This window comes from Taudactylus pleione, unplaced genomic scaffold (genome assembly GCF_031769625.1).
Source record: "Taudactylus pleione unplaced genomic scaffold, aTauple2 ptg000199l, whole genome shotgun sequence".
Classification (NCBI taxonomy): domain Eukaryota; kingdom Metazoa; phylum Chordata; class Amphibia; order Anura; family Myobatrachidae; genus Taudactylus; species Taudactylus pleione.
In genome coordinates this window covers 11,602,485-11,616,753 of record NW_028284601.1, presented here as the reverse complement: position 1 = coordinate 11,616,753, position 14,269 = coordinate 11,602,485, and the positions used below count along the sequence as shown (strand labels likewise).

The 14,269-nt window shown below is 40.5% G+C and overlaps 1 protein-coding gene across 1 annotated transcript in view; it reads left to right on the top strand.

Moving 5' to 3' along the window:
* Positions 1–4,809: 4,809 nt before the first annotated feature.
* The window catches only part of LOC148518797 (cytochrome P450 2G1-like), a 79,609-nt gene continuing 70,149 nt past the window's right edge, over positions 4,810–14,269 (top strand). Inside the window, exons 1-2 of the mRNA XM_088477112.1 lie at positions 4,810–4,989; positions 9,457–9,619. Of these exons, the coding sequence (XP_088333238.1) occupies positions 4,810–4,989; positions 9,457–9,619 (343 nt within the window). The remainder of the gene's footprint in view (positions 4,990–9,456; positions 9,620–14,269) is intronic.

Sequence of the window (14,269 nt, the reverse complement as noted above, 5' to 3'; positions counted from 1 at the left end):
GCATGCCTGGCACAACCTGTGGCCTGCAACTATGTGCAGTAGTGATGATGATGATGATGATGATGATGATGATGATGATGATGATGATGATGATGAAGATGAAGGTGACTTTGAAGGATTCCATATTTCAAGTGAGCAAGCAATGATGTCTGACCTCCTTGCATATGCAAGAAATATACCTTCAGAATCCATCCATAAGCTGTAAGAAACTGATTTCGCAGAAGTTTTTGACATCGATAATGAGGCTCCAGTTATTCATTCATTGACTGACTGATGGTGAAATAGCTGAAATGGTTCTAAACTAAGTTGATCTTGATAAAAGTGACGAAGATGACGTCGTTGTTGTTAAATCTGCAGAAAAGGTGTCTATAGATGACATGGTCAAAATGTGTGATGGACTTATTTAAGATGTAGAGCAGCGTGCAGTCATAACAGATCACGAAGAAATGTCAGTTTATAAAACCAAAGAGCGACTTCTAATCTGTTAAATCTGCAGAAAAGGTCTCTATAGACGACATGGTCAAAATGTGTGATGTACTTATTTAAGATGTAGAGCAGCATGCAGTCATAACAGATCACAAAGTCATGTCAGTTTTTAAAACCAAAGAGTGACTTCTAAGACAAAAAACGTTGTTAATGAGACAGATGACTTTGGAGGAAACATTTAAAAAAGCCATCCAGCAGAATTCCTCTTCATCTCTAGAGTAGCCACTTCCTGGCTCTTCAAGTGCTTCTGATGTTTTTTTCGTATGTTGAGACGTAAAGCCTTCTGTTATTTATTGCTTAAAAGCTGGTACTGTACAGTATTCTGATACTGCTGAGCACATTATTTTTTCACTGTTCTACTATACCTGTATTAATGTGAAATGTTTAACGGTTAACTACTGTGCATTGTTTACTGTTAAGTACTTATGTGTGAATAAGTGTAAGAAATGTGTTCATATGTGCAAGAAAATTATTGCTTATTGGTAGCATTCAAATTCAGTGCCTAATATAGTACACAAACTTTGTTATATTTTTTGAAACCTTGTCTCATGCACAAAATTAAAGATTTTTGTGTGTATTTTATGTGTTTAAGGTGTATTGCAACATAAATGCATTTGTGTGTTCACACCTGGGTCCCATCATTGAAATACGTCATTGAAATATAAAAATATTCCGAATTACGGAATAATCTGATATTCAAAATGCCTCTGGTCCCAAGCATTTTGGATATGGGAGACTCAACCTGTACAGGGCAATATAAAATCTGTATACACATGTTAAACTATTTAGGCAGGATTAAGCTCTAATTGTACTTACTAGTCAGTGGTCACTGGGAAGCAGAGACAGAGACTGAACGGAGTAACAAGATAATGCAGGGACTTATGAGAAAATTTCCCTGTGTCCATGTAGTTCTGAAATGGCGTTATAAAAAGTAAAGATTTATTGAGCAAGTACACACCTAAAGATTTTCTATCCAACTAGCTGATTGGTTGGAATGAAAATCTGGTAACATTTGGGAGTAAATGATGATCAGCAATGTTCTCCTAAATGCCAGAAAACTGATGAAAATGGTTTTTCAGACAAGTTTGTTAAATGTTTGATCTAAACAATTTGATCAAACAACAGTTTTTGTCCATTTTCCGGCATTTGGGAGCAAATTGCTGATTGTCATTTGCTTTCATACCTTACCAAATTTTCATTCTAACCAATGAACTAGTTGGATGGTTGGACAGGAAATCTTTAGGTGTGTACCCAGCTTATTTTAACACTTTTTGCTATGCTGAATAGAAAAAGCATTAAAACACTGTAGAGGTCAATGGCTGATCCCTACAGTGGTGTACTCTGCAAGATGGGAATTAATGGAGAATATAATTATGTTATCTTCTCCATTATCCCATTGCTGAATAGGGGATTTACATAAATACGTAAATCATAGTTTCCGCATTTTTTATGTAAAAAACTCATTGCTGAATGGGAGAGATATGTGAAGGAACCCTGCGCTAATTAATATGCTTAAGGGTTGATATGGATGAACTGACAATCACCATACTGATAAAATTATTTATAAATCTTTACTAATAATAAAATATAATGTAACAATATCAAACTGACAGGTCAATATACAATATTAAAGTCACCATAATATAATGATTCAATTCTTAGATACACTATCAAAAAAATGTATTGCTGGGAGAAGTGAATCAAAAACATAAACAAGCAGATAATATTTAATAGGTGTCTTATATTAAATGTCTCTCATGGATAGTCTCAATATAAGAGATAAAAAACAAAAAGCAAAAAGCAATAATCCAGTTCACAGGGAAAATATTGGAATGTTTCACACTGAACGTGTCATCCCGCTGCAATGCTCTCACCAAAGCGCTGATCCTATGTAATATCAGACAGCCGGCTCCATGTTATTAGGAATCCTGGGAGGCATCTAATGTACAGCTCCGTTTAGATAGATGAAATATTGTCTATTTCCAGGTAAGTATAGCAAGGTTAATGTCGGAGGAGGCTGCGTCCACGGAGAGACAGTCTATGAGCGGCTCACCTGATGATGCAATAAAGGTGCTCCCGCCGCGTCTCAATCCCAGCCTCTACTCCGACTACCAGCAAACGTCCTCCGGGGTTGCAGAAATACACATCCCAGCTGCTGAACACCACCAATATGTTTGAATGAGTCCCAATGTGTCCTGGAAGGCTACCTCTGACCGGTTTCGCTCCACAATGCTGGGGCTTTATCAAAGAGTGACTAGATGCTGCCTGATAGCCCTTTATATATGTATCCAAATTGGTCACATATATACACCAAACATCTTATTGATTGATATACCAAATGACCAATATATTTTTCACATATTTTGTTTGTCCAACACACCTGATTCACAGGTGTGTAACTGTGTTACCATTAGCACATTTTTTATCTCTGCTGCTTTATACATCAAGTGTTGCTACACACAGGTCATTTGAGTTTATATATTTAAATTAAGTCAAATTAGCGCTGGATGGTTGTTTTTAGTTTTGAATGTGAGAGATCTATCGCAGCCAGGAGATATACATTCCAAATATTATAATATACAGACACACCTTCCATATGTCAGAAATACTCCTTCTTAATAGAGATGAGCGGGTTCAGATCTCAGAATTCCAAACCCACCCGAACTTAGGGGATCCGAGTCAGATCAGAGTTGGCACGGGTTTTATTTCCTGACTCAGATCTCAAAACGAGGCAAAACATCATCATCCCTCTGTTGGATTCTCGTGGGTTTTGGATTATATAAAAGGTCCCACGATCGCTGCCATTTTTCATTCTGGCTATGGAGAGTGAAGGGGGAGGGAGCTGGGAGCTTTGCTGTGCTGCTGTGCATAGTGGATGGCTACAGTTGTGTTAAACTTGTCATTGTCAGTCACTCAGGGACTGCCTGCTTAGTGTCCATAGGGGCTGGCTGTTGTCCATAACATAATCCATATAGGGACTGGCTTGCTATTGTCCTGTCCATAGGGGATGGCTGGCTGTTGTCCTGTCCATAGGGCTTGGCTGGCTTTTGTCCTGTCCATAGGGGCTGGCTGTCTGTTCTTTTGCGTTGTCCAGGAGGTGCTATGTCCATTAGGGGTGCTCTTCACCCCCAGTGTAAAAGAAAAAAAGATCATATATTTTTTTATTTCTGTGTGTGCATTAGCCACATTTATTATTATCAGCAATGTAGGTGCACAGGTGTGCTGCCTGTGTCTCATTTATCAAGGGGCTGCTGCCTCATTCAGGGGTGCTCCCCCCCTCCCCCAGTGTGAAAAAAATAAAACCAATTTTTTTGTGTGTGCGTGTTAGCTACACCCGCCATGTGAAAAAATAAAACCAATTTTTTGTGTGTGTGGTTGGTTGTGTGCCTTAGCTGCAACTCATCTGCGCTATAGTTTCTTGGTGACATGGCTGTAAGACCGCAGTGAGTATGGAGGACAGTCACATGACAGGAGACCAGAATCCACATACCAGTCTTATAGCTGTCGGCTGCAGTCATGATGACGATGCAAGACCGTCAACGTTATCTATGAAGGCCGATGCACTAGACTTAAGTCTACTTTTACGCTGTTAAAGAGAAAAAAAATCTAAAGCTAAGTTAGCTTTAGGGAAACAAAATATTGGCAATATTCCATTCACTACACAAAGTGGCAAGGTAAGGGTAAGGCCTTGGCCTTTATTATTTATGACTGGTGGTTCTAGTGATGATTTATGCCCTTCTGCTTGTAGAAGAGGTACCAAAAATTTTTTAATTGTTAAGAGTCAGATGAGTAAGACACTGAAACCAACCATGTGCTCCGAAAAATCACAAATTCCTGAGGAGAGTCCGTGTGTCCGCATTTGCCATGTGTGAGCCTGACCTTTTGGATCCTCCTTCCACCATTCATTTTCCCTCTGCAAATGTGGGGATGAGCAGCTCCCTCCGTCGTGCGCATGCTCAGTCCATAACATCGACCCACTTGCGAGTGGATAGCCGCTCACGAGTGGGTCTGAATCAGGCTCTTAGGCTTTTTGCTTACAAAAAATTATCTGTTTGTTCCAGTGTGGCAAGCTATATGTAAAAAAAAACTGTGAATGCTGCACCATGGAAAATAATTAGTATTTCCTACATTCACATAATTGTAGTAATCTATGACTTTAATCCTTCTGGAACTTTTTGAATATCGAGCTCCACCTACAGGTTTCTTAAATCAACTTATTTAACCTTCTTCTATCATACACAGATACATCTGAATGATTGTGCTCAGTGTTTTGGCAGACTGTGCAGCACAAAGGGAACTCTAGCAAGTGGGAACTAACTCGGAATGGATTTACTACAAGGTTTGACACTACTACTGATTTTATGTGCCTCTTGCCTCTTCTTGTATTTACAATTGAATAGATTTTGGAGATATAAGAACCTTCCCCCTGGACCAGCACCCCTTCCATTGCTGGGGAACATCCTAGAGATAGGAATAGGAGGCATAGTGAAATCTCTGATAAAGGTAAGTCCTCTTTAAACTTTTCTTTAACTGGATGAAGTTGGTCAGTTAAACATTACACAAGTGACATAATAAGAAATATTAGATTCCTATTTAAAAATATTTTAAAACCTTGAATTGTAATTATGCATGTGAGTATAGGCTAAGGAGACATAAGCAATGCTAGTGGGGCAAAAAGTGCTGCCTATGACAACATACAAGTGCCTTTTATTTTGGATCCTGGAGGTTTTCAGAGATCATTTACTGTAACTAGATATCTGAACATTTTAGGGTACGGAAAACAAGAATTTTCAAGATGAAATTGTGGATGATGACATATAGATGCACAACTATGCTTTAACCACTTAACTGACGAATTCTTTTTCCAAAAACCGCTCCAAAATTGTCGGTTTCTTTTATGATTGAATTAGGTCACGAACATAATTTTAAACTTATCCATCACTATTTTATTTGAAAAAAATATTTTTTTAAAACACAGTATACCATAAAAATAGCAATATTTATATTATACTGTAGTGATGGCCATTGACGGCTGTACCATCGATGGTTCAACTATCGTTAGAAGCCATCAATTGTTTTGCGATTGGTCGAGGAGATCTGTGTACACCACAACTGCCGATGTTTCCTAAACATCGATTGAGTTTTGCCATCGATGGTGCAACATTGATGGCCACCAGCAATGGCAAACCACTTGTTTGCAGTCAGACCATCGATGGTTTGCAAACCATCGATGGCCAGTTGCCATCCCTAATCAGAGGCTCTGCGATATCCATCGATCGATATATATATCGATCGATGGATATGTGTTGGAGCTCAGCAGCAACCAGAGCCGCTGCTGCTGCGCTCCTACACAGTGATCACTAGGTGATCACTGTAAGTGCCGAAGCCACAGCGGGAGCGTCTCCCGCTGGTGGCCCAGATCCAGAGCCGCTGCTGCTGCGCTCCTACACAGTGATCACTAGGTGATCACTGTAGTTCCGGAGCCGCAGCGGGAGGGTGTGTCAGGTCCCAGAAGGTCCCTCTGATGTAGGCGGCTGCGGGAAGATTAGCTTCCCACAGCCGCCTAGTGGGCATTTCTGACTGGTCGTATCAGATACGACCATGTCAGGGAAAGCCCAGCCTGGTGCGGTTGTATCTGATACGACCGTGCCAGGCAAGTGGTTAAGGCAATGTAATTCAAATATTTAAAATGGATAAATAAAACTATAGTAACATTAGTGATAAGGTCTCTATTTACTACAATCCGCATTGGGAATGCAGATTGTAGTGTGATATTACTGATTGAATTTGCATTGCAAATTCAGGCAATATCACAAGGATTTACTAAAAATCCCTTGCAGGGACAGAGCTTGCGATAAAGATCTGTCCCTGCGAATCCCCTCCGGAGCCTTATCACGGTATTTTCGCAAAAAATACCATGACAAGTGCCCCCGCATGTGCTGACTGGCCGCCGCTCTTACCCCCCTGCAGTAAGCGCCAACCCCGACACTAAACCCCTCCCCCTGTGACCACCCACCCCCCCCTCCCTTAATTGCACTTACCTGCATGATCCAGGCTTCGGTGATGTCCTCCTCACCTGATGATCGGGCCACAGTGCAGTATGGGAGAACAGCTGACTGGAGGGAGGACATCACCACAGCCCCAAACTCAGATCCCAGGACTCAGGTAAGTTCATTTTTTTTACTACTTTTTTTTCAGTGTGTTTAGACCACACAGCTGATCACTGGGGCCGGCTCCGGGCTCTGCTCTGCCTGTTAGAGTGGAGCAGGAGTCCTGTAACTGGGGGAGACCCTGGGTAATGCCACCTTTAGGTGGCATTATTATCACAGGGCCTCCCCAGGTATTTTTTTCACAATTTATTTTTAGCAAATTGCACACAGATCACATTTCCCATTACAATTATGGGAAATGTGATCTGATTACTAAAAATAAGTGATACTTAAGGATTGGAGTAGAAATTTACAAATTCTACTTCAATTGCCCTGTAGTAACTGTAGGTGAAACTAAAATAATGTGAAACAGGTGTGAAAACACCCTTTTTCACTTTATTTTAGTAAAAATGATGATAATAAATAGAGCCCTTTATCACTATACGTTGATAAAGCTGATTTAAATAAGATAAGCTAGTGTTTGCACATGGCTTTACAATTCAGAATCTTGGGTGCACACTTTGTGTGCAGATGGGACATGCAAATACATATAGAAGCATAGTGCTCTAGGACATAGGTTCTCAATCTCGGTCCTCAGGACCCCAAACAGTGCATGTTTTCCAGGTCTTCTCACAGAATCACAAGTGCAATAATTAGCTTAACCTGTGAATCATTTAAAATGTGTGAGTAATGAATACACCTGTGAACCTCCTGGGTGACCTGGAATACATGACATGTGTGGGGTCCTGAGGACCAAGCTTGAGAACCACTAATCTAGGAGATACAAGCATACAAAAGAGAAACATATTTTCAAGCCATAAATAAACCCAGGTGGAAATGTACTAAATGACGGTTTGTGTGGTGATTTAAAACCATCTCATATTATGACAGTTTGGATGGAGGATTTACTGTTCTGCAGTTTAGAGGGTAGTTCCCAAACTGTTGCTAATGTGTGCTGTTTAGAAATAGCCAAATAGCTAGCAGTTTTACCCAAACAGTCACAAACCATAGCAAAACCACCATAAACTGCCAAAAATATATCTGTCAATTAGAAGATGAGATGGCACGATACAATTATTATATACTGTTGGCAACCATTTTTATTGTATAAGGTGTACAAAAAAAAACTTTATAAACTCATCTGGGACAAACTTATTTAATGAATATTAAGAGGTTAAATAAATAAATCATCAGATTAATAGACCAATATTTATTTTTAAATGTAGATGCCAGTATTAAATTATTGCTAATGCGGCAAATAAAGTATTTTTAATGGGGAAACCGTTTATGTTTTATGATGTGGTACCATTCATAGTGACATAAAATATTAGTTGTTTACCTTTTATATGGTAATTTTACTGGCCCTATCAACAATCAATTCATAATTATTTATAAATGTACCCCTTTATCATTATAATAATATTATTAATATTATTATTATTATTATTATTATTATTATTATTATTATTCGGCACTTTAATAAATAAACTTTACATAAATATTGAACATAATACAGAGGTTGCAGTAAATACAGAAACCATGAATAGAATATAGAGCTGTGGCAGCCATTTTAGGTCATCAGGTACACAGATTATTTATCCTACCCAAAAAAGTACCAAGCAAGGTAGTCCTCTTTGGTGCACTACTTCTGTTACAGTAGGAAGAATAGGCAGTGCAGTAGATTCTGGCTTAATGCCAAAAATTTAGTGCACGTGTGTGGGTCTCCAGGAGAATGGCACCTTATTCCTGGGGACATCTTTACTGTGCAAGTCACCAGGAAATGGCCGTGAATTTTGTTGCTTTGCAGTATCGGCCCGAGACTGCAGAGCAGCACTCTGTAGACTGTATAACTACATGTGGGTGCAGGGAGACTGTATAACTACATTTGGGTGCAGGGCATGCAGTGTGGGCCCACCTGGACCAAGGTGCCTGTATGCACCGCAGACCTTGCATCTATTATTGATATACTATTGATTCTTTGTCTTACTACATTGGTTTCAATATGGACGGTATATCAGCGGCCGGCATTCCGTCCACTGGAAATATCACTACATCCCATGGTAACAACAGATTAATAACAAAGGTGTCATACTGCAAAATGAGTGAGGACAGATTGCAATAACCAAAAAATAATGAATTTAAGGTCAAGTTGAAGGGGGCTGGAGAAGTAGCATGGGATGCAGTGATCAAAAAATTGTTTAATCTCTGGATAGGGTAGACCAAAGTCAAGTCCAAATCCATCTCAATTTCCAGTTACAACCCCTCATGCTTTGGATGATATTTTATTGATCAACAAAAGCTTATTATGCATCCTACAGTATTTAAATCACTTTGTAAATTAGATGCATTTGAAGGTAAAAAGTATATGTTCTTTTTAACACGACTTGTAGCACATGGAGGTAAGATGTACACATCTGTAGACCCAAAACACGAGGGTCTGCACACATCTCTAGTTACAACCTCTATTTTTCTGGTGGCTCTTCTGGCATTTTTTCAATGATTTGGAAAAATCATTGCTTGATAAATATCATTGTTTCTATTACTTCTAATGCGAACTATTGTGTAGGTTTTGAAAAATTGCTTTCTTGCAGTTAGACTGCCAGAAAAAAATGGTCATTTAACAAAGTGCCATTCAATAAATCTCCCACCCAAAGTTTAAAATTGAGTGCAGACACATCTATTATATTTTCTGATTCAGCAATGTGTAAATCAGCACCATAATATATCAGAGTTGCCATTTATTAATAAATAGTTATTCCAACATAACATTATATATTAAATATAATAACTGAATATTCTACATATGCATTATTTAATTCAGCTTACGGACAAATATGGTGATGTGTTTACCATTTACCTTGGGTCCCGTCCAGTTGTGGTGGTCACTGGATACAAATTTGTGAAGGAAATCTTTTTAGACAATGGAGATGATTACTTAAATCGGGGGGAAATGCCATACTTGCAGCCTTTCTACAAGAATTATGGTGAGTAATAATTATTATTATTTTTTTATAGCAATATTGTTTTATTGAGACAAAGTAAATCTTACAATCCTGAGTATATATATGAGAAGCATCACATATAAAGTGTAAAAATAAATTGTGAATAAGAATACAATTGCAAGGATGATAATCACAAAGACTGTGGGGTAGCAATAGGTAGAGTTGTGAGAATTAGTCTGAGTGTTCTTTTAGAGACTTTTTCCATCAGGGCAACAAATGAGAAGAATGTCTATGGTATAGTGCAGATTCCTCTTGAGTATATCTAGCAACAGAGTTCGTCAACGTAGGTCTTCAAGTTTGTAATTTTTTAACAAACCTATACAGAAAGATTTGTTAGGAATGAACACAAAAATGTATCTTGTGTCTTATTTTGGGGAAAGGGAATATAAAGTGAGGGTAGAATAAAGTTTAAGGATGACAGGGTATTGGAGATTGTAGCCAGAGGTGTGTAGGTGGGGAGAGAGGGGGATAGAGGGGTGCAGTGAGCCAAGGGAGTAACCACAGTCCAGGAAGTTTTATCCTTGGAACCAGGTACTGTAAATTCAAGTATTATGACTGGAGGGGAGAGTTGCCAGAGACTAAATGGGATTGTAGCCATTGTGTAGGTTGGAAGCATGTGAGTGCAACATTTTTAATGTCAAGTAATAATTATTTGAAGGTTTTTCAACAAATATAAATGTTCTTCGAGATGGAATTTTCCATTTTTATCTATTATGAGCAACCAGTTAAGTCACATAGTTTTAATATTTCATGAACTACAGTACAGTATATAGTGTATGTATGTATATGTGAGCGTGTGTATGTGTGTGTGTGTATATATATATATATATATATATATATATACACACATAGTTAATGAATCCCATGTACAGCACTGGTTCTGTAATTCTGCAAATATGCAAGCACCTTTCCAGAGGTTAGCAGTTGTCTATATAGTCCTTTTGGTTATTTTAATTCAATGTGTTGACCTACAATTATCCTGAAAGATTAAAATCCATCCATACACATAATAATAAGTATGGTTGACCAGATAAACACATCTGGTACATTGTAAGACAAAAATAAAAACATTTATATTTATTTTTAGCTGTTGAACATACAGTAAGTTTGGAAGATCCAGAGTTGCATAATTTGGTTTTGTTAATGTGTTGCCAAATTGGAAATGCATACAGATACAAAAATATGCATGCTACTGCACATGCTGGGTGGGGGGTATAACTTGTCAAAATTCATAATGTGGACAGGGATGTTATGTTGACATGTGAAATATAGTCCTTCACAATGTTGAAATTGGCATATTGTAGACAGTGATAAAATTAGGATACAGTTGTGAGTGACTGGCACTATGGGCCTGATTCAGAGCTGAATGCTCTGACCAGAGCGCTCGCTCTGAATCAGGGCCCTCCTCCATGAAAATGGAGCATCCTCCTGGATGCTCGTATAGCTGTGGGTGACCACCCACAGCTATAACGAGCGTCCATGATGATGGTCGCGATGGTCTTGACCATCGTGACCATCGGACTTGCGATGGAGACCCTGCGGTAGGGTCTCCCTGCCACAAGCCCTGGAGTGATTTTGGCTCTATCAGAGCCAAAATAACTCCCACTGACATCACTAGTGATGTCAGTGGGGACGGCTTCAGACGGTAGGCGTTCCCATTGCCGCCACGCCCCCGGCACGCCCACCAAAGGGGGCGTGCTGTCACTCACCATCGACAGCACGCCCCCTTTGGTGCGAGACCCGGAGCGACAGCTTGGCTGTCGCAGTCCGGGTCTCGCGCATGCGCACAACGGAGCTCCCTCCGTCGTGCACATGCGCAGTGGGGAACATCGACCCACTTGCGAGCGTACTGCCGCTCGCGAGTGGGTCTGAATGACCCCCTATGTTTCCTGTGAGGTCTAATAATAGACCCAGAATTGCAGCCAGGAACAGCAGGAGTTTTCAACAGGGCCACTTAAAGAAAATAGTTGGGTGCAAAAGGTGGTTTTGTTGCTTTCTTTAATCTAATAAAAGTCCTTTCTTTCTGGTGTTTTTTTCTCAGAAATATGTGAAAGAAAGAAACATATATTGTAAAACCATATAGATATCTTATTATTTGTTAGAGATAGATGTGCACTCACCCTTCAAGAGTGAGTTATAGGTGTAGGACTCAATTTTCACCACAGTCCTACGGTGGCTGCAGAAAGCAACACTGATCATTATTAATAAGGTTGTTGCTTCCTCCCAAGTGGGGAAACAAATACAACAAGCCTACATGGTACAGATCAATTAATCCATCAATATTAGATCAAAGAAAACATTGGAACCACCTTTTGAATCCAAGACCGTGAAATAATCTCAACATTTTGAATATCCACAGTCCGCATTTCAACATAACATTTTGCCCATTTAATCCCTAACTGTAACCCTAACCACAGCCTAACCCGAAGATTAACATGGTATTGAGCCTGTAACATTCACAATCAGTAGCGTAACTACAGGGGATGCAGGGGGTGCAGTTGCTATGGGGCCCGCCGCTAGAGGGGGCCCGAGTTCCAGCAAGCAAATTGCACTTTAAAAAAAGTGCTGCACCCTCTGTAGTTATGCCGGCACACTGCCTTCGAATCTCACCGGGAGTCCTGTACTACTATGAAGGGCCGCCCAGAGCCGCAACTGGAAGCAACGCAGGAAGGAGACTCCGCCGGAGAGTCTGCTGATAGCTTAATGTGGTGAGTACAACCTTGTCCCTCAGACCCCCCTCCCTCCCTCAGTGCTGGCCCGAGTATCCCCGCTCCTGCTTCTGATGGTCAGTCACAGGAGACACTCAGTCTCGAGCACCGCGGCAGTGCTGCTGATGCCCCCCCTCAGTGCTGGCCAGACTGTCCTGCATAATACATTGAACTCCCCTCCCTCGGGTGATTGAGGGGAGTCAGTGACATGCAATAGGGGGAGTGACAGGTGTTACAGGGGGAGTGAGGTGCTACAAGGTGAGGGGAGTGAGGTGCTATGAAGTGAGGGGAGTGAGAGGAGCTATGATGGTATGAAGAGGTGCTATGAAGTGAGGGGAGTGAGGTGCTACAGGGTGAGGGGAGCTAATATATATATTTGTATATACATATATATACAGGTGCAGTGCATCCGGAAAGTATTCACAGTGCTTCACTTTTTCCACATTTTGTTATGTTACAACCTTATTCCAAAATGGAATCAATTAATTTTTGTCCTCAAAATTCTACACACAATACCCCATAATGACAATGTGTAAAAAGTTTTTTTGAGATTTTTGCAAATTTAATAAAAAAAAAACCCACTAAGAAATCACATCTACATAAGTATTCACACCCTTTGCCACAACATTCAAAATTGCGTTCAAGTGCATCCTGTTTTCACTGATCATCCTTGAGATGTTCCTACAGATTAATTGGAGTCCACCTGTAGTAAATTCAGTTGATTGGATATGATTTTGAAAGGCATAAACCTGTCTATATAAGGTCCCACACTTGACAGAGCATGTCAGAGCACAAACCAAGCATGAAGTCCAAGGAATTGTCTGTAGACCTCTGAGATAGGATTGTCTCGAGGCACAAATCTGAGGAAGGTACAGAAAAATATATGCTGCTTTGAAGGTCCCTATGAGAACAGTGGCCTCCATCATCCGTAAATTGAAGAAGTTTGGAACCACCGGGACTCTTCGTACAGTTGGCCGGCCTTCTAAACTGAGCAATCGTGGGAGAAGGGCCCTAGTCAGGGAGGTGACTAAGAAACCGATGGTCACATTGTCAGAGCTACAGCATTCCTCTGTGGAGAGAGGAGAACCTTCCAGAAGGACAACCATCTCTGCAGCAATCCACCAATCAGGCCTGTATGGTAGAGTGGCCAAACCGGAGCAACTCCTTAGTAAAAAGCACATGGCAGCCCGCCTGGAATTTGCCAAAATGCACCTGAAGGAATCTCAGACCATGAGAGACAAAGATTGCACTCTTTGGCATTAATGCCAGGTGTTATGTTTGGAGGAAACCAGGCATCACTCATTACCAGGCCAATACCATCCCTACAGTGAAGCATGGTGGTGGCAGCATCATGCTGTGGGGATGTTTTTCAGTGGCAGGAACTGGGAGATTAGTCAGGATAGAGGGAAAGATGAATGCAGCAATGTACAGAGACATCCTGAATGAAAACCTGCTCCAGAGCGCTCTTGACCTCAGACTGGGGTGACGGTTCATCTTTCAGCATGACAACAACCATAAGCACACAGCCAAGATATCAAAGGAGTGGCTTCAGGACAACTCTGTGAATGTCCTTGAGTAGCCCAGCTAGGTCTCAGACTTGAATCCAATTGAACATCTCTGGAAAGATCTCACAATCCAACCTGATGGAGGTAGAGAGGTGCTGCAAAGGGAATGGGCGAAAATTCCAAAAGATAGAGGTGCCAAGCTTGTGGCATCATATTCAAAAAGCCTTGAGTCTGTAATTGCTGCCAAAGGTGCATCAAAAGTATTGAGCATATATCACAAACTTCCGGCACTCCAGCTATTCCTGTCAATAAATCACACTAATGGTGCATACACATGGGACGATCATCTACGATAACAATATCATTGAACGATCTCCATGGTGTGCTGGATGATTGACATTGATCATCTAGCACACCAC